This window comes from Micromys minutus (assembly GCF_963924665.1).
Source record: "Micromys minutus genome assembly, chromosome: 1".
NCBI classification, from domain to species: domain Eukaryota; kingdom Metazoa; phylum Chordata; class Mammalia; order Rodentia; family Muridae; genus Micromys; species Micromys minutus.
In genome coordinates, this window is record NC_137969.1 from 135,671,450 (window position 1) to 135,697,955 (window position 26,506).

Here is a 26,506-nt window from a genome sequence, read left to right on the forward strand (position 1 = left end):
TTCACTAACTGTTGTTACATGCATATATGCATTTGTATATACATACCTGTTCCAACATGTATACCACAGACTGCTCTCTGTACAGTATGTTGCTTGCATGTATTTTATAAGGTAGTTTTGATCTATGAGCATGGGTTTCAATGAGTTCTCATATTTTCTGTCTTCCTGATTTCTCCTCTCGATTTCTAGCATTCCAGAGTTGTGCACCACATTTTGCTCTAGTGCTTACTTTAGTTTTATATTCTACACATAATATAAAAATGTCAACACTGCCTTCAATGCTTACTTTGAATTCTTTTATTCCTTTTGGTTTCTGTCTACATGCAAAGAACACCATGAAACTTCCCTAGAAAGGCATTCTTCAACTGACAGGCTACCCACAAACATGACATGAATCACTTCACCAATCCACTATGCTACATACTCTGTCAAGTGTCTGGAGATGATCCACTAGGAAGGCAGAAGGGTGAAAGCATCTTCCTAAAATATGATAAATGACAGAGATAAAGCAAAAAATTGGTAGCTTATAATGAATACTAAATATCATTCATGACTTAAGTGATTCAAACTTGAAAACCACAGACACATCATTTTCAAGCCTTATCAGATATGTGATACTTTAATAATTAATTTTAATTATTTATTTAATAATTAGAATGAAATCCATGTTTCCGGAAGGTTACAAAACAAAGGCACAGGACACATACTTTTCCTTATCGCCTCTTCAGCATTATCTGATAGCAACATTATCAGGTTGCCATCTTGAAATTTTATATACAAAAGTCAGAAACTATAGTCTCAAATGCATATGTAGGTGAGGGAAGGCTAGAAGAAAAGGTTGCTAAGAACCAAACCTGTTCGAGCCACATGTTGGCAGTATTTTTCATCAAGGCTTTGAATAGCCAGAGAAAACACCAAGAATGTGGAAAATGTCTCCAAGTATCCAAAGACCACCTTGCTTCAAAGGGCAACTAAATTTTTTTTACAGCCATGTGTAGAACTTACCCAAATGGAATATAAGTGGATGGAGAGTCCTGTATAGGCATCACCTTATTTGACAGGAAGAATTTCTGCTTCAACTGTGAATGTGCCTCAAGGACAGTGTAAGCTCCTAAGTACAGCTTCTACCCATTAATGCTGGTGAATTTTTTAGCAAGGGCTATTATTGAGTTAAGGAATTCTTCTAAGTGTAAGATTTCAGAGGATTACCAGACCCTTAACTGTGGACGTTATTTTGCTGATTAAATCATTCAGTAGTTCTGAGGAGCACGAATTGGATGTGTAATTAGACCTGAAGCATGCGTAGCCTTTGAAGTTATACAGTACCTGAAGCATAGTAAGTGCAATATTTGTTTGAAAGATAAAAGTTAAAATTTGGGGTTTTGCTGCCAGTCTAAGGTGACTGTGAAGAGTGGTGAATTTAAGTAAGTGTGGCATATTGCATCATATACACTAGAATCCCATTTTCTCTAATGTAGGACTCCTGTCATTTTAACGTCCTGTTATTTTTGTTATTTTTGTGGTTCTGACTCTGGCTGTGAAATCAGGCTCTTTCCTTCCTCTTGTGTGAACCCTATTTGCTTCCTGCTTAGCTCTGGACTGTATGCTTTGTAGTTCATATACAGAGGATGCTCATGTAGATCTAGACATAATCAGATTTGTCACCTGATGATGATTCTATTGCTTGCACATTTTTTTCTCTTTTTTTTTTTAGATACTCTATTTATATTTGAGATGTTATGCCTTTATCACGCCCCTGGCACCCATCCCCCTCCTCCTCCATTTGCCTTCACAATAACACACATTTTAATCAGTTCTGCTCCTCTGTTTGCTATAGAATATGTTTTTTTTAGTTTTATTTGGTTTGGTAAATTTTTGATCTCTACTTCAGAGGAGATCCTTGGATTTTGATTGTGTACTTCATACCTTTCCCTGGCATGCCATGTTTCTTTCCTCCAATCTTTAAATCTGACTGTGACATCAGAGCCCTGCAGCTGGTGTGTGCTTACTCTGTAGCATCTGGAGCTATTCTCCTTGACCTCTACAAATCCCAAGGTTGCTGAGCTACCTCCTGAGCAGTCAAGGCTGTTATACACAGCACACCTCCGCGATAGCCCCAAGTCCTTTTTAGTTATGATTTGTATGATTTTTGTCATACATTGGTTTGGTGTTGTTGTTGCTATTATAAGCTCAGACTTTATTAAAAACAAACCTCTCTTTGAGTTTTACCCCCATAAATGTCATTCTAAGAGCTTCAGATGCAGACCTGGCTTGCTGCATTTATATTTCCTGAGGACTATTCATATCTGTATAGTATATATTTTTTTCTTTTTGGTGTCTATGCCTCAACAGTCCTAGGTAGACAAGGGGCTCACGTGTATATTCTTGAAGTCTGCTTTGTCTACCATATTCTCCTATACATTGACATCAAAGAGGAGCCAACACCTGATGAGAACACCATTATTCATATGTGGACTGAATACAATCAAGCAAGTTTTCATCCCATCATGTCAAATGGGCTTGTATGTTAACTTGGCAAAGATCAAAATCTTTCACCGTCATTATGACAGAAGCCTATAGCATCGTATATGAAAGAGTACACTTTCACTAGTGTCTTAATGTAGCATGGCTGTAAAGATATTCAGAAACAGGCATTTGTGGATAATTCCATAAAATATACAGAGTTGGTTTCACTATCACTGGGGGTATAGAGGGCTTGTCATGTCAAATTTAGACAAAGAAAACAGAACATGCCAATGTAGTGAAACATACCAAGAAGCAATTATTCAGAGATTCTTATTTTAATAAGTTCTTAAAAAAAATAAAACATGCTTTTTGACACTTTCTATTATGTAGCTGGTGGAGATGGTAAATTGTGCTGGTTTAAATGTAAATCGTGATTTTATATCAGTGTTATAGGCATAAAATATAAACTTTTCCATCAGGTGAACTTTCCAAATTTTTAATACTACTTTATTTTTTTTCTGTAAAAGTTATATCATTTTATGTGTCGTAGTTACAGGGATATATTCTTAATTTGCAAGTAATCCAAATCAAAGTGTTAGAATTCTACTATATAACCTTGTCACCATGGATTCCACAGTGCTTTGTCTATATATAAGCCATATAGAATAAGAGTATGTCTTTAAATATGAGCCTGTATTATTTTAAAGTGAATGTACAAAGTATAGTGTTTTGCTCTGTAAATCATTTGCTCTCTATTGACAGGTAGATTTCATTATCTTTCTTATTAAGTAAAGTAATTACAGTTAGTGTAGAGAATTGTGCCTTGTTTATCAGTTCACCATAATGAAATCATGTACTTAGGTAGCTCTGTTTATTTTTTTTCATAGCATATAATATATGATTCTTGTGTCAACTTTTAAAAATATCATGTGTATAATTTTTTATCATTGTCGTCCTGGTCTTCCATATTTATTCATTTATGTAATATGCAACATTTGTCAGTATAAATCACTGTGTATATCAGTGGCAAAAATGTGTGTATATCTTTCCACATTAATGTCTGTCACAGTTCCCAATACAGTACCTTTCAGAAATGTTAGTATAATGACCAGATAACATATAAATAAAATCAAAACAGTCATTTCACTCTTCACCAGAACAAAACAAGATTAAACAGCAAAACAACAGAACCCCTTTATCTTGTCGAGCTTTTTTATGTAAAAACTGAGGTTGGTAGCTAATTCCTAACATCACACATGGGTAGATTAGTGCCCATAATTTGTATCTCAACGCTGTGAGACTATTAAAATATAGAGGACATTTCTATTTTGTAAGCTACTAATGTATTCAATTTCTGTAATTATGTTTGATATTCAGATCACGTCAGGGATAGGCTGAGAAGTATTTTTTTTCTTTTCTTTTCTTTTCTTTTCTTTTTGTAATAAAGGTAGTATTTGTAATCAACAGGACAGAAGGATTTATTGCTCAGTCCTAGGTTTGTCTGAGTGGGGCTTGGGGTGGCTGGTCCGAAGCCTGAGTCTGCAGTAGAAGCCTACCTTAGGAATGGCTTCTACTGGGCTCTTCTGAGGCCTGAGTAAGCGGGGGTCTGATGGTGCGCCCTGCGGTCCCCGCAGGTGGCAAGCACACTGAGAGACATCCAGCCCTCGCTGCTCCACTGCGACATGCTGAGCGCAGCCCAGGAGGGGCTCTCCCTCCCAGACATCTTCTTCAGCAGCCTGCTGCAGAGCGCTCTACTGCACATCGAGGACAAGGACCACGTGGAACTGCCAGAGGAGGTCGCGGACCAGGTGCCCCAGGAGCACAGATCGCAGCCCAAGGTGCGACCAGCCGGAGGGGGAAAGGGCTGGGGTGGCTGGGCAGGGGCTCATGGGAGGTTCAGTACCAAGAACTCTCCACATTTCTACTATATTGTTGATGACCTGTTTCCCAGAGCACTGACTAAAACAGCTGCTTTAGAAGCACATGCTAATTCCCCTTGAGAGCCACACTACTATTTTGAAATAGTTCCTTTAAGATGTATGGTTGTGATGGGAGGCTGGGATAGTGATACACACCTGTCCTTCCAGCACTGTAGAAATGGAGATGGAAAGGTTAGTGTTCAAAGCAAGCCTAAGCTGTGGAATGAATTTTCAGGCCTGCCTGCCTTGGCTACCTGAGGCCATATCTAAAACGAATTGATTTTGAAAAAAGTAAGAAAGAAAAGTTAGCAATGTTATTGAAATATTATTTGGAATTATTGATGGAAGCTTCCAATTACATTTGTAGCAAAAACATTTAACTATAAATTTTCTAAGACTGTGAAAGATGAACAAGTATGAACATTTCTGATCATCTGCTGTGGGGGAAAATGTCTCATCAATAGAATCTAACAAGGTTTTGAAAAGATTATGATTAAAGTATCCTAGTAAGAAATTATGCACAGTCAAAGCATAAAACCTCATCGAACAGCTAATAATCTCATGAAAATGCTGAAAAGTACCTATGATCTTGCTTTCCAGATGACAACTCTATTGAGTGACATTCAACTATTGAAACTTCATTGAGGAACATTATGTAATGTTTCCACAAAATTAAATACTCCTTTTCCCAATACTGTATACCACAAAGTTTTTTTTTTTTTTTTTCTCACAAAACTTCATAGGATAGTCTTATTTCTATAGTTTCATCTGGGGGACATAACATTCATCTCTTTGTGATATAACGTGAATAACTCTGGTGAAGATTTTGCTGAATTCTATGAATTTCAAGTTGCCCTGTCTCCTCTATTATTTTTGGAAGGGGTAAAAATGCAAGAAATACAAAGGGAGAAGTGTGTATCACTGCATTATATGTGATTTTTGTCAGAGACCATTGTGGCAAAATATAATAGAATGCTTTGTTTCAATATAGTAATTGAGAGAGGGTCATCATAAATCCACTTCAGGGGGGGGGGGGGGCTGGAGAAGTGGCTCAGTGGATAAGAGCACTAACTGCTCTTCCGGAGGTCTGAAGTTCAATTCCCAGCAACCACAAATAACTCACAACCATTGTAATAAGATCCAATGCCCTATTCTGGTGTGTCTGAAGACAGCTACAGTGTACTCAGATACACTAAACAAATAAACAAACAAACCTTTTTAAAAATTCATTTCAGGTGAAGGTAACAGTGAAAGTTAAACTCAGATCTTTGGTCCTAGTGGGCACAGGAGATAAGAGTATGGAGAACACTGTGCTCACAATGGCTTTGTGTCCTCAGCCACCCTGTTCCATCGATGCACTCCAATCTGCCCTTTCAAATTCTCATCTCATCTTTGGTCCCTTTGAGTCTGTCAGTGGTGATGGCAACAAGGCCCATTGAGATGTGTGTCCAATGCATTGCAAATATTCAACGGCAGAATAGCAAAAACAGTCTGCCTGTTTTCTTGTCCTGCTTTCAAATATGGATGGCAAGCTCTAAATCGGGCACATTTCCATTAATTCAGAGCATGATCATGAATGTTTAGGGATAATTCTTATTGTTTATTTTTGTTGTACAATTATACATCAAATAAGTATCATTTAGGCCATACCAGTTGACCAGTACTCATAGGAAATTTCTAGAAGCCATTAAGAAAAAGTCCAGAAATGATGTTTAATTTTTTTCTTAGTCCAACTTAAAAATACTTGAATCAGCACCTATGCACACAAGCAATTTTACCTTCTAATAAAAAATCAGAATACAGGAAATGTTTTTCCTTTGAAATAGCTTTATACTTAAGATCTTTATTGTTTTCTTTTTAATTCTTTCATGACACCTTTCTACACCATTAGCTTTTAATTCCTGTGACATATATGTCCTAATGCAATATAGTCGTGTGTTTTAAAATCACACATTTTTAAACTGGGAACTTTATTTATAAGAGGATTCTGCTGTATTATATTTTAAACGATGGTGAAAGTGGCAGTGCTCTGCAGGTCGCAAGGAAGCTCTGAAGGGGAGGGTACAGGCTATGTGAAACAAAGGCAACTTAAAAGCCACGTATGGTTGGGATGCATTTAGAAAGTTGCTGCTTTGTGAATGTAATTTTTAGTATGACAGCAAGACTGAGGTTCATTTGAGAAAGTTTCTCACAAAAAGAGGAAAAGGGGAAAAGTAAATATTATAGGGACATAATACTTCCCCAAAGTGAAGAGAATACACACAGCTAGATTGGTATTAAAAAGTATTGAAATAAGAAATCCATATGGTGTTGAACTCTTTAAATTTACAAGACATGGCAGCATTCATATAAGAAAATATCAGGGAATTTATGTTCCTTCTTTATCTATTTATGTTGCTCAAAGAAAAAGCAACAAGCTCTTGGAGGAAGAAGATGCCTGATTAATCTAGCCCTCTGAAAACACCTTAAGTAATGAAGACCAATATTAATGTGATCAATCTGTTCATTAAAAATAAAATTCATATTGAGTCTTATTCAGTCTTAGTATACAAATAGCCAAACTAATTAAGTAAAGACAACAAACCCAAACATGCCCAATGAACGATAGTTTCCTTTTCACCCACTTGAGATGACATTTTGACATTTGACCTTGAATTTATTTCCTTTTTAGAGTTAATATAAATTAAGACATAGTGAGGGTTTGAATTCACAGACACCTCAAATTGACTCTATAATAAAAGTGAGTGAGTGTGTGTGGGGGGGGGGGGCTGCTCACACAAATGTTGCTTAGAGAGCTTAAAGCCAATCCCAACAAAAATCCAGATATCAAAATAATCCCTAGAAGAGAGGGGAAGCCTAACATGTTTTAAATTATTTTTATTAATTTCTTTGGAATTCAGACAATATATTTTGATAACCTTCTCTTCCTATTACTTTCCCAACTCCCGCATTCCTGCCTACCAACTTCCTTTTCTCATTTTGAAATACTTCATCAAATCTAATCGATGCTGCCCATGAACTCTTGAGTGTGGGACACTCACCAACTGGGCTCAGTATACCTACTAAGAGCCACACCATTGGAGAAAACTGACTGTCCCCCTCCCACAAAAACTTAAGCTATCCATAGCAAATTCATTAATTGCAGAGGCCAATGAACTCTTTCCTACACCATGATAGGCTGTTTACTGGCTTTATCTTTATCTTTATCAGGTCTTCTGTAGACAGCCACAGGAGGTATATGTTCATGAATATAGTAGTCCAAAGAAAATATTTTACTTTGGTTGTTTCTAATCATTGGCTCCTCCGATCTTTTTGTTACCTCCTCAGTGGTAGTCTTTAAGTCTTGAAGACAGTAATAAAAATGCCTAGTTTGTGGTTGAGCACTCTACTGACATTTATTCTCTGGCTTTCGAATAGCTATATGTTTTTATGTTAACTACCATGTGCTGCTCAAATAGACTTCTCTGATGAGATCTGGGAGCAGAAGTAATATGTGAGCCTAGAGATAGAAAGTTAGAGGGTAGTTTAATACTATGTCAATTTAGCAGATTGATAGTAGTCTACTCATTTTAAATCACTTTGTTGTTCTTGTTGCTTTAATAATAACCTTCTTGCAGATACATAAGATTGCTAAGGACTTTACATAGCTCTCCCCCAACAAGACCACGTATACTATATGTATATGTACATGTACAGGCACATGCATATGCACATGCACATGTACATGTACATGTATATGTGTATATGTATAACAAAAATACTTAAAATTCTATTCTCAATCATTTTAAAGCTTATGTTTTACATTGAGAGCCAAATGCTTTTGTTGTTTTTTTTTTTGCTTCTTGTTTTTGAATTTTATTAATTTCTGTTTATATATTATTTCAGTCCCCTTAATGAATCACATAAGCCTCTACCATAACTGGATTTATTCCTCATTCTTTCATGTTTACAAGTGGAAATGTTTCTAGTATAGTTACAAACAAAGGTAAATCTCCACTTAATTATTAGAAGTACTGTACTTCAATCTTTAAATGATTGTGTATATACTTAATATTTCTTCATTCATTTTGAACTTTTTATTTTCCATATACATTGTAAGTGTAGACTTACAATGGACACTGTATTAAGAGTCAGCAACACAAAGATAGAGAAAACCCCATATTTTATGTCTCAGCGAGTCTAGTCTTTTTGACAGGAGTGTGCACTTTCTTTTTTTCTCACAGCTGAAGTACTGACTAACCTCCTATGGCCTCTTGCCTTCTTGCCTCTTAGTTCAACTCCTCAGGGAGTCTAGTCAGTATTCCCGGTCTACTGACTTCAGTTGCCAATACTTCTTTGGACATGGCAAGCAAATGACTGCTAAGTATAGAACACAGTGGGGTAGGAGAAGGGGCGACCTACTTTGGCTTGCTGAGTCAGAGACTGTGCTCCCAAATATGAAATGGTGTCTACAATGCATTCTGACAGACAAGCCCAGCACAAACAGAAAGATACAACATAAACACAAAAGTTGATGTTCAGTGTAGTTGGAGCATCAAGTTCAGGTGAGAATTTTCTAACATCATTCTAAAAATGATACAGAAAAAAACAGCAAAGAACTGGGCAGAAAAAAAAAAGACTTCATATTATAATGAGTTTAGCGATTCTCAGATGGCAGTGATAAAAATCTTGTGAGTATTAAAACTGAGGAATCGCATATTAACAACAAAGACCAACAACCACATAATAAAGCAAAAACAATAGAGTCTTCAAGACAAGATGGAGAGCTATCATGACTCATAGAAAATATGAGTTACTTGTGTTAGTGGTTCTGACTTCAGGAAGGAATGTCCAAAAGATAATATTCATAAATATACGGAATGGGATGAGGGTATAGTTCAGTTCCTTGGATTCAAGAAGCCTTGAGAGCTATCTTAGCACTCATAGAACCTAAAATAGAGACAAGGAGGCCCAGTCAATAAGATTGAAAGTATATGCAAGTTAGAGAAAGCACAAGAAAGACTACTTCTGGTTTTAGCTGTTAAGTGTGAGATGTTCTCCATCTTACTGAGACAATGATAGAAGGCAAAATTCGTAAGGCATGACAGCATTACTGACCAAAGTCATTCTCATTAAAAATGTAAAAAGAGCAGTATTATTGCTTAAAAGTACTGTTTTGGCCAGAAATGATAAGGTATCTCTAAACACAAGAATACCTGGTATGATTTCATCCATTTCTTCCTTTACTCCCCTCTAATGCCCGGCAGGGATAGAAAGGAGCCAAGATTAGGTCTAAATTTTGAACTTTTCCATCTTCTCTTTTGACAAATTTAGTATCTGATTGGTGGTTTTGTTGTTGTTTGGCAGTTTTGCTTTGTTTTGTTTTGTTTGATTGATTGATTGATTTTAGTTCAGAGTTTCTAGTAAAAATCTGGAGAGAAACAGAGATCCTTCTCTTCATGTTTACCCTCATTTAGAATATAACATAGCACCCACTTCAGCAGACTGATAACCACAAAAATCTCCACGTGTCTTTTGAGAAATCCTTCGAAAGGAACCTTGATTAATCTCTTGCCTAATTAAAACTGATTATTAAAATAACTTATCCCTTGAAGACAGTGTAAAGGGGTGCTTTATCTTACAGAAATGGCTAATGTCCTTGTTGGTTAAGAGTTTTTAAAATAAAGCCTCTACTCACATAGGCTATGCTTTGAGAGCTTTTGATCTGTCGCTGTGCTCCCAAAGCTCACACACTTTTGCATGGGAGATGCTGCAATGACAAAGCTAGAGTAGAAAGAGAGACTGGGGTTCATTCGCTGAGTTACACAGAAAAGAACATGATTCGGGAATCCAGCCAGCTCCTTTGGATAGCACAAAGTCACTGGCTTGATAGAACAAGTCATAGATGCTAAGATAAATGAGAAACATAGTCAACTGCCTACAAAATACTTTGAAACCTTCAAAAGCCAGAATCCCAATGAGAAAAGGCTGCTAGTCAGACAGCAGCATTTTTCTTAACTTAGATCACATCCTAAGGACTGCATTCTTCACTCACTTGCAGACCCCACTGCAATGGCTTTGGGGTATTCTTGAAGATGAAGTGCTGTCTATGCAGCAGTGGGACAGATAAAGTCATAATTACTCAAGAACAAAAATGGCAGAACCTCATTATTTTAAGCCAGCCATAACCCTTTACCCCATACTTTTGTCAGACATTATCTTGATTGGTTGGAAGGTCCTGCTTTTTGAGTCTCTTTCAGTTCAGCACTTAAACTTGTTAAATCATAGAAATGGCATGTTTTCCTCAATTTTTAATTGATTTTGCTACTCAGTTTTTTTAAAGGAGGATTCCAGATGGGATCTTACTATGCACCTCAGGTTTCACTATGTAACTTTGGCTAGACTCACAGTTGCTTGAACCTGCCTTTCTTAATCTCTTGAGTGCTAAGGTGGCAAGCACGTATCCATTCTGAGTAAACCAGAGCATGGTGTTGCTTTGTTTCACCTGTGGTTGGAATCGAACCTGTAACCTGAACCATGGTTAATTAGTGCTGCACTATGGAGATGTGTCACCAGCCTGACCACTGCTCTAGACACATGATTTCTGCTCTGAAGTTGCTGTTACATCTGATACAATCATTTTAATAAATTGAAACATTGTTATTCTCACTAGGTTTTGATTACTGTTATTTATCAGGACAGTCAAGAGGCAAATTTTTCTTCCTTATAATCCTAAATGGAAAAATGAATATTACTTAAAGTTTCTTATTTATTATAGTTGAATCTGACAGTTCTAGGGGAGGTCTGGGAATTCCTGAGGAGATAAGAAGATGACAGAAACTGTGACAGAAGAACAGAAATAACTGTTGCCATGGCAATGGAAAACCTTCTATTTTACCACCTCAGCCTTTTGGATATAACTCCTGCTGTAAGAGAATAATGTAATGTGGCCTTCAGATACCTGTGGCAGCTTTCTTGATTTATTTATGACACTTTAATAGTTTTTCAGAGAGAGACCTTATTCACATGTATGTGTGTCTTCTTGGGATGCTCATGAGTTTAGAGAAGACTTCTCCTGTAATTGGATAGAAAATGTGCTCTTTGCACATTGCTCTAGAATCCTCTTGTGTACCTATCATGATATGTGTATGTGGGAAGAAGAGAAAATATCTCTAGAGAGCTAAAAGGGGTGTTAAGATTTAAACAAAATGTTTTATATAACTAAACATCATTTCAAGGAATTATTTTAGGACCTTGTTTTGTTTATTTTCTGTTTTTGTTTTTCATATAATATAAATAGAGAAGGCTCATATCCTATTGGAAATAAAGGTGTTAATGAGCACAGATTTCACTAGCTTAAAATTTACTTCTATTTCCTCAGATGTAGGAATAAGATGAGGGTCGTTCCCAAGCTGTGGGAATGGAGGGCTTAGGCTGAGCCCTGAGTGTTTGTTTCTCTGTTCAAACTCTCCCTAGGCCTATGTCTAGAAGCTCCAAGCATCCTTACTTATACTCTAACTCTTCCATCTTGACTGCTTCATTTCGGCTTCTCTCGACTCCTTACTGAATTGCTCTGCTTGCCTCCTACTAACTCCTTGCAATATGTTCTAATCTAGTTCCTTCTCGTTCTTCGCTTGTTCTGTCTCCATCCATGTCTAGTTTGTTCTTTCCGAAATCTATGTAAAACTGCCACACCTTTCTCTCCCCATGCAGCTCTTTAAGTCGTTAATGTTAATTTTTTTAAATAAAATGCTACAGACAGTATTTTTTTTTTTTTGCCATTTTGGGTATGTGTCATCTCTTTCTGAGTGTGGGTTTCAAAATGATTACTGTGGTGATGCTTTTGTTTTCTGATTCCATATTTGTGTTATGAAAATTGAGTTGTGCCTGGATATGCTTGCACATACTCTCCTCCTAGCACTGGGGAGGCAGAGGCAAGAGAATCTCTGAAATTGAGGCCAGCCTGCTCTGCACAGAGCATCCTAGGATAGCCCAGGCTACACAGAGAAACTAGGTCTTGGAAACATATAAAACAAGGAGGAGGAAGAGGAAGGGGAAGGACATGGAATTGATGTTAACCTTTAATATGTCCACTTCAAAAACTTTCATGTTTGAAACCTGATCAGACTCATCATTTTTGTTCTTTCTTAATTGGCTGAGCATCTGCCATGTAGTGAGAATTGTAGATAAGGTCCAAAAATGCAAGTTATACATAATAAAAGTGTGACTGACTTATGACATTTTTTGATGTTGTTGTTTTAGGATCAGGCTATTGGTTACTTCGAAAATCGTTCCTGAAACAGTATTTTGTAGTATAGGAGAACTAAAGTATACCTCAGGCAGAGGAAGCAAACTTTCACCACATTTATAAAACACATTCAAAATGCCAAGCAGAGGATGGCGGGCCAGAGGAGGGCGGGCCAGAGGAGGGCAGGCAGCAGAATCAGGTCAGAGTACTTGTTTGCCTTGCTTTGACACCATCGTTCTTCTCTTTGCAGTTTTCTTGTGTAGAGTGCACTGGTACACACGTGCAGAAATAATAACACTTTATGTTGTATTGCATTACAAATAATATCTCTAATGTGTAATTTCACATATGCAGCTTGTTAGACTGATATTCTTTCCCCAAGTACAAAAGATATATAAAGGGAGGCACATGAAGACTTTTCGAAGAAGGGATTTATTTGGAAATACTATTGTTTAGGCTAAAGAAAAACAACAAAATAAAGCGGTGATTTTGATTGAGGGATGCTTATGGGTTGATAGCTAGAATAACGGTGCATTGAACACAACTGCCAGTCAGTTCAGTGTGCTTGTTTGTTACTTATGTGGCATATGAAGTTCCTCTCTGATTCTGTTCCTGACCTTACTAATGATGTAGTTGATGTTCAAAGGAAGGTGAGGTAAGCAAGGTACAAGGCTGGTCCCATGGCGTAATAAAATACGGGGTCAGTGAAATGTACCGATATACCCCTGATGCATCACAAAGCTTTGTCTATCCTACCTACCCATGTCCATAGAACAATTTGGAAGCACAGCTGGAAAAAGGTACAGGAAGCTATTCTGGTGAACTGGATAATGGGAACAAAGCTACAGCCCCAACAGTAAGCCCATTCTTGGGTAGTGGAGGAGACTATACCAGGATGAAGGAAAAAAGATAATGGGGGAGAAAGCTTGCACATTGGGCTGAGGCCCCCTGTCGAAGGGTGACTTACATGCCAGGTTGAAACCTTATGCATCGTTTTTGCCCAGAAAAGAGATGCCTTTTAAAAGTCTTAATTAGAGTTATAGTTTAGACCCAGCCAGGATTGTGAGGGAAAATCCTATAGAGAAGAACTTGAAAGGGAAAAGTGCTTATGTTGTTGCTGTAGGACTGAAGGTAATGATGTGAGAGACAGCAGTAGCCATGGTAATGGAGAATGGAAGAGGAAGGTGAGGTTTAGACTTCGAATCTTCTGTGCTTGGCTACTAATTGGACATCGGAGCGCAGGGTAGGGGAAAGATCAAAAGTGCCTAGGTAGCTGGGAGGTACCATTCCCAGAGTTAGGTCTTCATGAGGCACACTGGCATTTCAGAGCTGAGTGAGGAGTTTGATCTTAGAAATATTGAGATGGGGAGAGCCTGTGCAAGTTCGAAGCAGATATGGAACATGCGCCATCTGGGGATCAGTAGGTAACTTAATCCTTGCAATAAAAGTTGGGAATGTCTGGCAGAATCCATTACATCCTTGAGGTAGAGATTGCCGGAGCAGAGGACAGGCATGAACAGATCCTGTGGATGCATTACTTAAGGGGAAAGCACTGAAGGCAAGACTGCTGGAGATGATTGGCTAATTAAAGTGAAATTCCACTTTGCCAGAGGTTGACTCCTCTGGCAAGCTCTGCGGATTCTAACCCAAAAGGAGGTCGGACATTTGGATGAGACGAGGAAGAAGCCTGAGCAGGATCGGGGAGGAGGCAGGAGGCTTCTGATTCTCAGTGCCTCGGTGACCTTTCTCAAATGCCCCATGCGAAGGGAGAGCCAACCATGGCGGGTTAGGTCTGCATGTGTAAAAAACTAACAGAGAAAAGTTCCAACAGCTGGTGATTTGCTTCCCTTTGCTATGCCCTGTGTCCTCTCGGTTTGACCACCAACCAATGAGCCAGTACGAAGGGCAGAGCTCAGATGAAGATGTGTGAATACCATTCAATGAACTATTAAAATTGCCACTCAGAGAAGGTTTTAATCTTTTAAAAATTAAGTAGAGACTCTGGGATGTTTTTAGTAAAATATGGAAATTAGAAAATTAACAACAGGCTATATAGTGCCCTGTTGTGAATCTGTGGCTAAAATTATTTTATGTAGTCTGTAGCAATATCTAAAGCCAAACACACACACACACACACACACACACACACAAACACAAATACACAACACAAACACACTACACCACACACTACACACACAAACACAGCACACACAAACACAAATATAAACACACCACATACTCACCACACTCACACACAAATATACCATACACACATACAGACACACACACACACACACACACACACACACTTGATGACTTCTTAAAAGATAATATTAAACTATAAGAATTATACCATGACAAAACTCTAATATAGCCACTGATCATGCTGAGCCAAGGGGCTAATGGTATAACACAGTGGTAAAATGTTCATATAACACATACAAGGGAACTTAAATTATGAATCACAAATATTTTTATTATCTTATGCACAAAACTTTATATCTACTATTATTTCTATATTTTATGATACATAGACTGACCTTTTTCTTCTCTAACCCTCCCAGATATTTATAAACCATAGCATTGATTGTGTTTCTTTATGTCTCTCAACTTTATAGCTCAGGCTGGTCTTGCACTTGTGATCTAATTACTTCTACTTCCCTAGGGTAAAGATTCCCAGTGCAAACCACTATCCTCATTTAAACGTTAGGTCTTGCTTGTGAAAATGTTTTTATTAATTTTTTAAAATGTGCTTATACCTTTCTATGTAGGTTCACCTACCAGGGCATAGTCAAAACAAAACAAACAAATAACACAATTAAAGCCTGGATCTCACTCTCCTAAATACTCTCCATTAATTATCACATATTCACATTGTAAGTGGTTAGACACTTGATCAATAGAACCACAGATAAGGCATAAATGCCAAAGAAACCCCTGTTGTAATTTTAAGAAATCTCACAGGTGAAATGTTACATCTTTTATATTTTTATTTATTGTATTGTTTACTCTGTGCACCCTTAAAGAATTTTTTTGTTCAATCAAAATCTTAAGGATTGGAGTTCATCTATGTTTTCATGGTACAAAATGTGTCCCTCTGACAAGATTGTGATCCATCCATTTTCTATCACATGCTTCTTTTTTTCGGCCTCAAAACAACTGCACTGCATTTGTTTACCACGTTGTCTTATCCAGGTCTCTGCTGAGGAGCTATGCTGGCTTCATAACTTGGCTATTGTGAGTGGATTTGCAATAAACTTAGATTTGTAGGTTTGTTGTGGCATAGTGACATCTCCTGCTTCGAGTCACTACTCATGAGGAGTTTGGCTGGGTAGGATAGATCTATTTCTGATTTTTTTTTAGAAGCTTCCAAAGTGGTTTCCAGGGAGCCTGTACTATTTTGGATGAACCTCAGCAGTGTATTAGGTTCCCTTTTAGTTCATATTTGATTCAGATTTTTTTGTTTGTTTGTCTTTTAATGACTGACATCCTAACTCAAGATGGAATTTCAACATCATTTTCATTTGAATCCCGTTGATGCTGAAGTAAAATTTGTCTTTGATGAATTTATTGCGCACTTGAAGTTCATCTTTTTTGAACTGACTTTTGATTTCATTAGTCCATTCATTCAAGGGGCTGTTTGATCTCTTGTTTCTTGGTCTCATATGTATTCTAGATATTAACTCTCTATCAGATATGTAGCAGGCCAAGTGTTGTTTCTTTCCTACTCTGTACACTATCTCACAGACCTCATTATATTAATCATATATCATATCAATGAATTACTTATGCCCCTCCCCTTTTCTTCCCTTCTTACCGAGATCAAAGTCAGGGCTTTCTACACTCATGAAAAGTGTCCTGCAAACGCTCAGTCATTTTTCTTTATTCTCAATATATCTTATTAATTCTACATATGTCTCTCAAACTACATGACGATTCTGTACATAATTGAACACATACGATTTGTCTACTGATTTTGTATGGTATCTTCAGTCACCCATTGAATGTTCTCTGTTACAACTACAACTACATACTGTACATATCATAGGCTCACCATATGAACTGGCTTGTACAGCGATTATAGTGACTTTACGTATAAGCTGTTGTTTGCTACGTAGAAAACTATGATGTGAGATAAACTGTAGTATATCATATACATCAGTGAACAGGAGAAATTATAGGTAGTCTTTGCTCACTCTAGTGTTATTTGGTATTTGTTTAAACAGTATAATCTGAGTTTGGTCATAAGACCCCCTACACTTAACAGTGATTTTTGCTTGTTTGTTCCTTAAAAAACAAAAGCGTCTTAAGTGCACGTTTTATGTAAATATGTGTACTAACTGCCTTAAAATGGTCAAACACATTGGACACTAAATACATGTTTAATTTTAACGGAGTATATCAATAACAGACTGAATTAATGAGATGTCTTATGGCTCTCAATTCACCCAATTCATATTTTTATTATCTGTACATCAAAGGAAACAGTTGGCAAAGATGTTTATTTTTATAGAAATCAATAACTTTAGTTTTCAGTGTGCCGTATTTCTTAGAGACGATGATGTTGTAGATGTTTTGCAAACAGAAGGAGTTCAGTAAGTTAAATGAGACTTTCAGACTGTGGTTGCAATAGTTATCACCTGCAAAGAAAGAAACTTCAAGTGTTCAGAACTTGTCGTGAGAATATGAGTGGAGATGAAGAAAGGTCGTAAAACTAGCGCCAGGTGTGTTTCCATTGCTGTCTCTGCTACTTGGTTGCTCTCCGGGGCTCTTTCTAGGTTCATAAAACCATAATTTACCATAGGGCTGGAGTAATAGCTGAGTAATATAATGCTTGTGAGAATCCAGCAAATCCTGTGGTTAGCCAACAACACACACACATATACATATGCATGGCCTCACACACCACATAAAAACACATATAGGAGAAAGAGTCAGAGAGACAGAGAGAGCCAACTAACATTTAGAGATGGAGTTTACTCTTAATGCAAATCACACAGTGGTATTTAAATTATATCTATATAGTTTATAATAATATATATTTCATATGTCAAACTTGCTCATTTCAGCTTATTACCAAAAAGCTCCCTATCTCAGCCTTGTTTGGTGATCACAGGCTGAGCAAAGACAGAGTGTGCCATCTAGAAACCCATGCTTTCACTTTTATCCCAGACCTAAGGGGTTAAAAGTTAGGCATTACATCATTACTGAAGTTTTCCCAACCTACTTAGGTAAAATCTACAGAAAACACAGCACTGCCATTTGGGGGTGGGGGGTATATTATTTTGAAAGCATCAGTAAATATTGATAACTAAATTACAGTAGTTTGATGAAAACATTCTTATAATAATAGAGTGATTCTCATTTAATAGAGCGATGGAAATGTATTTCACTATTATGGTAGAATTTATAAATTAATATAAATGCCGATAACATTGCAAAGCCCTTAAATTCACTAAGGACCTCAGAATGCTCATAGATATGCATACATGTAGCTCTTTTTGCTTATATTGCTATAAAACCTTTGAACTGAAACAGGGATATATATATATATTAAAATTAAGCCTATAATTTTATATTGATTAGTATAAACTAAATAAATACTTGTTCTTTAGAGGTTACCACCTCTGAAAGCATAAAGAAGCATTTAAAATATTGGCAGGATCATATTGGTGTTATCACCCACGAAAGAGAACCAGTGTTTGTCTGAATGTATCTTTTCCCCTAAGTCCGAATACCAGTAAAATAATTAGGTGCTAGGCTACCAGAGGCTGCTTTTCTCCGGATCTGATTCACACTGGAGTGAAAGGCTACAGCTCCCACTTCAGTTGTTTGCTTCTGGGCTTTTTCAGAGCTAGTCAGTAATCCCTTGAGTCTGCAAAGGGGGAGGGAAGGGGGAGAGACTTGCATCATGCTGGGGCAGCCTCAGGGGTTCACTCAAGTACCTTAGTGGCTTGCTGTGTTGAGCACCATGAACAGCCTTCCAGTTGAAGAGACACTGTAATTAAAGTGCTTGATTTCAGCCAGCCAGCAAGTATCCATTGTGAACTAAGTCTCCGTGTAAATAAATGGCCACATCTAAATACATGATTGAAAATGTAAGATTTAACTCCAGTTTGGAAAGAAACTGCAAATCAAAAGGGAAAAAATAAAAAAGGGTAAAGCAAACTGATCAACCTCACCCTGGGATGAAGGTGGGTGGGGGAGGCTTGGGGTGATAGAATTTCCTTGAACTGTGTGCTTCTAGTTTTCAAATAATAGCCTTGTGATTCTTTAGTTTTGCATTGTTTTAAATTAGGAACCCCCCTTGAAAGGCAAGAAGTTCTTTTTGTCATCCAATACACCTTTGTTAACCTGTAGTAATATTATTTTCATCTCCTACAATTCGATTTTAGAGTATATAATACAGTCTCTCTGTGTTACACCATATAATATATTGGGAAGGATCTTTTTGGCTTAGAGTAAATTATGTATTTGATTTCATTTGGTCAGTTTTATAACAGATAACAGTCAAGAAGCCAAAACAAATATTTTCTAGGGTTGATGATCTCTTCCCTTAGGAGAGATCTGGGAATCAAAAAGTCTACATCAATTTAAATAGGGGGTCACCGGTTTATACTATCAATGTGAAGAAGGGACAGCCAGCCAGCTATGTAAGACTTGCACTCAGTCAGCAGAAGTCTCACATTTGTAGCAAGAATACTTTTTCATTATCTTCAAAGTTAGAGTAAAAGTTTGCCTGACTGTCTGGGAGGGGGCAAAACACTTTATCATCGAGATCATTAATAACCCAGGACTCAGCTTTTCGAGTTACAATTAGCTACTCAACAGCTGTGACATTCAGAGCTACTCATTAATGTGGGCCCTGGTTGTTCCCTCCCACTTAGGAGATCTTTTCAGAAATAGTTTCTCTGACATCATTGACCTCAGGGGTCAATGTGAGAGATGCATCTTTAGGCAGTCATTTGTAAGTCTTGTTTCTGCAGCATGCTCTGTGTGAGTGTGTGTGTGTTTGTGTTGAAAAGAATTCAGCTGAGGCTTAGTTAATGCTTCAGTGTGAATCCAGCTGTTTGAGCAGACCCCAGTCTGCCAGAGGGAGGGGTCATCCTGGGAGCAGCAAGGCCATTAAGTGGCCTCAAGTCCAGAACAGAATTGATGGTAGTAATACAGGCTCGGCTTTATTTTGATGTGTTTTTAAAGGTCTCAGCACACATTCTTGCCAAACTTTGTCATGCACTGCACCAAATCTCAATGGATCAACAGGGATTTTCAACCTGCTGTGAATTTGGCACATACAGCAACCCCAACTGAAAGTGGGGATTAGAAAACTGTAGTCAAGTATGAAATGAAAGCTCATTCGGAAAGAAGGCCTGGTTTGTTTTCAACTTCTTGACTTGGTTACTTTATGCCTGAGGACCTCTTTATGCCTGAGGTCCTTATGACTCTTAAGAGAAAGAAGTTTGCTTTTTTGCGACAAGATATGACACATAATCCCTCTCTTCAGAGAGTAGAAATAGAGTTAATTAGGGAGGGGCTATCTATCACAGCACAAACGTATAAGGCCACTGGCAGGAAACGAAATATAATTCGTTATTGATAACAAGATTTCTGGCCAATCCAAATTTAGAATTAAATCTTGTAACCCTAGATCACCTCATCAATAAAGTGTACGGATGGTGAAGATTTTACCTGTGGACACGTGGCAACACCTGAATCGTCGTAGCAAGACAAATGGGATTTCTAGAACATAGAAGCTGGACTTGCCTCTTGCTCTGAATAAGTCCATGCAGGCTAAGAAAATGCATCTAGCCTCTGTGCCTCTGAGTTCTCATTTGTGTGAATAAACCAGGTGGACCTGACTGTCTATAAAAATTCCTGAGAAACTACCCCACATTTCTGTCTCACTTTAATGATAACTTTTAAATTCATTTTGTTTTCTTCAACTTAGGTACAGGAAGTAGAAACTTGGGGGAGGCAGAGCTATTGTGTTTGGTCGTGGTCATCTTTGGTTAAGCTTGGTGAGTAACAAAGCGAAAGGTTAAGACTTAAATATAGAAAGAAGCCTTGTAGGAAGTGGCCAGGGGCTGGAGATATTGATGAATATTTGAGAGTTATTATTACAAATAAGGTTTCAAAGCTGTGACTATTGAGGAAATAGGAGAAAATACAAATTATTGATTACGTGAATACCATTATAAAAGGAGATTGAAGAATTAAAGACTTGTTCCACAATTCCATAGTCTACATGAGCTTGCATTTACCTTGTCAATATATTAATCTAATTCAAGGTCAAGGTTGAGGAACCCTCTTTAAGAGTTGAAATCTGGACACACTGAGAATTTAGTGTTTACTGTAACTTGTTGGGAACAAAATGGGGTATATTAGGTAAGTTCTGAATACAGTAAGTTAAAGGATATATTAACCCTATAAGACAAGCACTGCAGGAAACAGTCCCTTAACAGGGCAAAAACCTGGTTGTAATGGCCAGGAAGCCTGAAGAGCAGAAGCCCAGAGAGCGTGGTCTTTACTGGATAGAGGACGATGGGGCTTCTGCTATTAGTAGGAAGAATTATAGAAAAGAAAGGATGCAGAGCAGTCAGGTAAGAAGTTCATGGCCTTTCCAGAGAAAAGAAAAGAAAGTGCCCAAAACAGCTTTGCTCTGCTTTCTTGGCTGTCTTTATTTTCTTCACCCCCAGTGAGAGGTCATCCTGAGAGAACTTGACCAGCAGGTGAAAAGAACAGAAAACAGCTGGCCCTTAGTGAGGGAAGCAGATGCTGTTTCCTGGTGGGTCCTCCCCTCCGCCCCCATTTTGTACAGACAGCTGGGCAAGTCCTATGTCGTTGAGTGCTCTAGCTAGACTCTGTAAGTCCATTCTGTGTCCTCATGCACATATCCTTGAAGGCTTCTGTGTCAAGGAGAAATAAATAGGGAAAAAGGTTGGAGAAGAAGTGCAGACATTCTTTTATAAAGACGATGTGTTCCCATCTCCTACCTCATTTCCAAAATGGCTCCCAAGAGGAGGAAGAAGACATGTGAGCCCTGTGTCTCTGGTTTATCCAGAGGACAGATCTTTGTCGCCTTGCCAGAGACAATTGTCTGCTAACAGGTGAACTTCTCAGTTATCCAAAGTTCCCTTGTGGCACAAAGGGTGGCCTCCCCTTTGTTAGAGTAAATAATCTCTCAAGTGGACAGCCCAGCAGGAAGGCCAGCAAAAAGCCTCACCTTCATAAAGAAATATATGCTGCTAATTTCCAAGCCTGCTGTGGCTTTGAAAACATCCTGTATTGTGTTATAGCCAGCCTCTCCATACTTTTATATGGTATGTGGGGAATTCCATCAAACATTCACTGAGATGTAATTTGTACCCTATACACTTTGACATAAATTAAGTGCATAGTTTTCCATGTAGGATGATAAATCTGCAATAGCAAGACTATAACATAAGTCTGGGTACTCTAATAAAATCTTTGAATTGGGCTGGAGAGATGGCTCAGAGGTTAAGAGCACTGACTGCTCTTCTAGACGTCCTGAGTTCAATTCCCAGCAACCACATGGTGGCTCACAACCATCTGTAATGAGATCTGATGCTCTCTTCTGGTGTCTGAGGAGAGCAACAGTGTACTCACATATATAAAATAATCAATAAATTAAAATGAAATCTTTGAATTAAGGAGAACATTTGTGATCATAGCATTCCCCCAGAAGAAATTTTTGCCACAGGTATTAAGACATGGCTTTGTAGCTAGTAGTTTCCGCTCCACTCAAATTCTATTCATAAACTGGTAGTATATGATGAGAAAATGTGTATTGTAAGTCAAATACTTATACTCTGACTGTAGTTGCTGACATAAGTGGTGTAAAGACTATCCTATATCAAACCATCACTGAAGAAAAAAAAAACTAAATAATAATTCAATTCTAAAATAAATGGAACCTAAAGAAAAACTTATAGGCAAACAAAAATCACATATCCATCTGCCAAAAACACCCACTGTAGAGACTTTCTTGTTATTTTGGTATCTTTATCTATCCATGTATTTTTTTTTGACATAGTTGTGATGGTAATGAGTAAGTAGCTTTTATCCCTCGTTTTTTTCCCAAGTAAGTTTCCCACATCATCAGACTCTGAAAGGGTTTACAGTGGTTGTCTCCGCATGGCCGTCCATTAGGGAGGGAACAGTTGACTTTAATGTGAATCTCTTGTCTGTGCCTTTTCATTTTAAGGAAAGATCTTTGCACAGCAGAATTGCACATCTGTGAAGTGATATGCACATCATTATTCCTTCTCCCCAGAGCCCCAACTCAGCCTATTTTAATCACTACATGAACTTCCCTTTCACTAAGATCTCCATGCATTGTTTGTCCAAGTGCAGCATTCTTTTCTCCGGTCTCTATCCTAATTGGCTTCTCAGCATACTTTTAACTCTTCAACACTCATGGTGTACCTTGAGTTGCTTTTGACTCCTCATAGGAAGGCATGCTATTAAAACTCTTTGTGTTTTATTTGCTCATTCATTTATTATTCTTGGTACTGTTGTCTTCTTTCCCTGTTATTCACAAAGTAGTGCCTGGTATCCCACAATGACATCAATAGTTGAACCACCACTGGAAGACAAGAATGAGCTATTATGTGAATAAAAGGACAGGATTTTGAAGTAGATACGTTGCCTTAGAGTATCTGGTTGTGTTCAATAGTCACAAGGATTCTTTGATGTTGAGGCACAAGTTAAAGGAAAACACAAACAGGCAGTATTAGTTGTTGTGGAGCAGTAAATAAGGCTAATCATCACAAGTCTATCGCTTGACAACCTGACCCCTAAATACATTAATTTAAAATGTAATGTGCCATTCCATACCTCCAGAAGACTTATATCCTACTTATAGTGCAAAATCAATTCAACTTGGAGATTCCTCATAAACTTAAGGTTTTAACACTGACCCAAATCCCAAGTCTAAAGCCTTCTCTGAGAAACAGTCAGTGGGGTTATATGAGAGTGGTGAACTTTTGAATAAAATCATGCTTTTAACTCCCAAGATACAATATCATTGAGTAAACATCCTCATTTGAAGAAGTCATCTAGAAACACAGAAAGAAATGGTGGGGCCAGTAGAAGACCAGAGAACAAAAGAGCAAACATGAAAGCCTGCAGATACTTGTCTGGTATTAGGGCAGGGTACCTGCTATTGTGATCTGAGTGAGCTGATGGGCTTGCCAGCCTAATTTTATGGCATTGATTTTTGTACCCATACTTCCTTGCCTACTAACCATTCCCCAAGATCTAAAAATACCTGCATAAATTTAGGCAGTGAAACTCATTGTTTCTAAAACTAATTTTCTGTATTAATTACTTGGGTGTTACTACCACCACAGTTTCTGATAGAACCCACTATTTGAGAGCAATGATTCATTTGGTTCATGAATTCAGAGGGTTAATTCCTTAGTTGCTTTATGTCATAGTCCTAGAGAAGATAGATGCAGGAAGAGGCCAGGATGGATGGAACCCCAACACTCCTAGTAACCAATCTTTTACTTTTAGCTCCCACCTCCTGTAGTATAGTACCATTCCATAATAAAGCCATATCAGAACTAAGTAAGAACACAATTCATTGATTAGATGCTGTGCTCAAGAGCTAGTTTTCTCTGATCATGCCACTACAGACATACTGACAGTTGCACCTCATCCATCTCCTAGTTGACTGTGAATCCAGACAAGTTTGTCTTAAATATTAATCATCATAGATGATATTGCCATTTTTATCTTATTTATTACCATTTTGGAAACATAGGTGTGATTTTGCTTTTTAATTTTATGTTGTGATTTGACTTACATATTCTAAGGCCCTTCTTAAAACACCTCCATTCCTCACCTTTGCAAATGAGCTTGATTTGTATTTTTAAGCATTGATTTAGTTTATTAAGTCTAACTGGATCATAATCTGTTATCTGACAATTTTATTGTGGAATCACATTTTATAATCTCATTGTTTCTTCTTCTTCTTTCCTCTTCTTCTTCTTCTTCTTCTTCTTCTTCTTCTTCTTCTTCTTCTTCTTCTTCTTCTTCTTCTTCTTCTTCTTCTTCTTCTTCTTCCTCCTCCTCCTCCTCCTCCTCCTCCTCCTCCTCCTCCTCCTCCTCCTCCTTCTTCTTCTTCTCCTCCCACTACTCACTTTTTATTTAAAAGCAGAATGGACAGAGATTTCTGTGTTGCTGTCAATATGGTCTGTAGGACGTTGTGCTCTAAATAGGATGTCTGGCTCCAATTACAAATAACCCTGTCACCAAGTTATTCCACCCACAAGTCAGTCTCCTTGCTAGCCAATCTATTTATTTATTTACTTATTTATATTTGACGTTCTGAGAAAAGTTTCCTTGTGGAATCCTGGCTGTCCCAAACCTAGCTCTGTAGACCATGCTGGTCTTGAGCCACAGAGATCTGTCATTTCTGCTCCTAAGTTCTGTCATTAAAGGTATGCACTGCTACTGCTCAGTGAGCCTACCTATCTATTTCTTGACCAAATATATTTTATTATATACTAAACCTCATTTATCACTTTACATCTAAATTTAAAAAGTGCACTAGAGCCTAGGAGAGCCAAATTTTGCATTCCAGATGATAAAACCAACTATTATTTGTATTTTATAATCTTACAATGAAATGGATGTATAATCTTACAGTGAAATAAAGGGAATGAGCTGCAATGTAAGAAAATATAGTAACTTTCACTTTGCCTCTTAAATGGAAATATCAACCAATATGTATTCCAGAGCTCTGTTCTTCATCAAACACAACATTATAGTTCAGCTACAGAAAAAAAGCATTCCAAAGAATTCAGTGAACACCTTTGAAGAAGACCAATGAACTCTGCCGAATTTCCAGAAATATTGTGTATTACATTACTATTTAATTTGGTGGCCTGAAAACAATCTATGTCAATAAATTTACAGAATACTGTATGCTTCTGTATGCAGTCCTCTCCTGGCCCCCATTTAGACAGCTACTGTGGCTGCTCTGTTCCTCCCCATTACATCTCAGCCCCAGGAAAGTGGCAGTTTTTAAAGAAGCTCTCAGGTGGGACCATTGTGTTAGTTATTCACTCTGTTGAGACTGCTCATCCCCATTTCTATGGGAAAGGTTTCTGCAATCCTCAGTTTAATGGCCACCTTAGAAGAGAGACTTTTTCTTTAACAAAAGTATTCATCAATCCTTGTCTGATCTGTCACCACTGCCAAGTCTCCGTGAAAGACTAGATGCTATTCCCATATTATTTAAACTGTTTTCTCTTGAGATGAACCCTGTGGTTCATGGTTATAATCTCTGTACTCAGAGGTTGAAGTAGAAAAATTATTGTGAGTTTAGCTTCAGCCTTAACTGTATAACAAATAGTAGGCCAGAATATGCTACAAAATAAAATTCTTTCTCAAGAAACATTATATATATAAATATATATATGCATATTTATACATATATGTGTATATATTTATGTATACACACATATATTTATACATATATATACACATACACACATATATATATATAAATGAATATATATAAATGTATATATATATATATGTGTGTGTATGTCTGTGTGTGTATATATACACACATAATTTCTCTTCCCAATCCACTTCAATCATTGTAAAATATTATATAGCATCATATTTGAAACATTTTCTCTTAGTTAAATGATTATCTCCAAAAGACTTTGATTTATACCTAGAATTCATTTTGTATACCAGTAACATTTTAAAGCAATGTTTCTTATTAGAACTGTAAAGTTCTTAAATCTAAATCACCTAATAAGTTAATTAAAATTTGACTTTCTGTGCATTTATTGATAACCTTAACCTCAAAGCTAAGGTCTATTGGAAGATCTATTCTATCTTGAGTTTCATA

General features: G+C 37.4%; 1 protein-coding gene across 11 annotated transcripts in view; it reads left to right on the forward strand.

The window, feature by feature from the left end:
• Window positions 1-26,506, forward strand: part of ADGRL3 (adhesion G protein-coupled receptor L3) — a gene marked incomplete at both ends in the record, with an annotated part of 454,743 nt that overhangs the window by 14,175 nt on the left and 414,062 nt on the right. For 8 of the 11 annotated variants that reach the window (XM_080935836.1, XM_080935841.1, XM_080935830.1 and 5 more), the window contains one exon: window positions 4,101-4,304. The exons of the other annotated variants lie outside the window; for them this stretch is intronic. In XM_080935836.1, coding sequence (XP_080791962.1) covers window positions 4,101-4,304 — 204 coding nt within the window. The remainder of the gene's footprint in view (window positions 1-4,100; window positions 4,305-26,506) is intronic. 11 annotated transcript variants of the gene reach the window in all.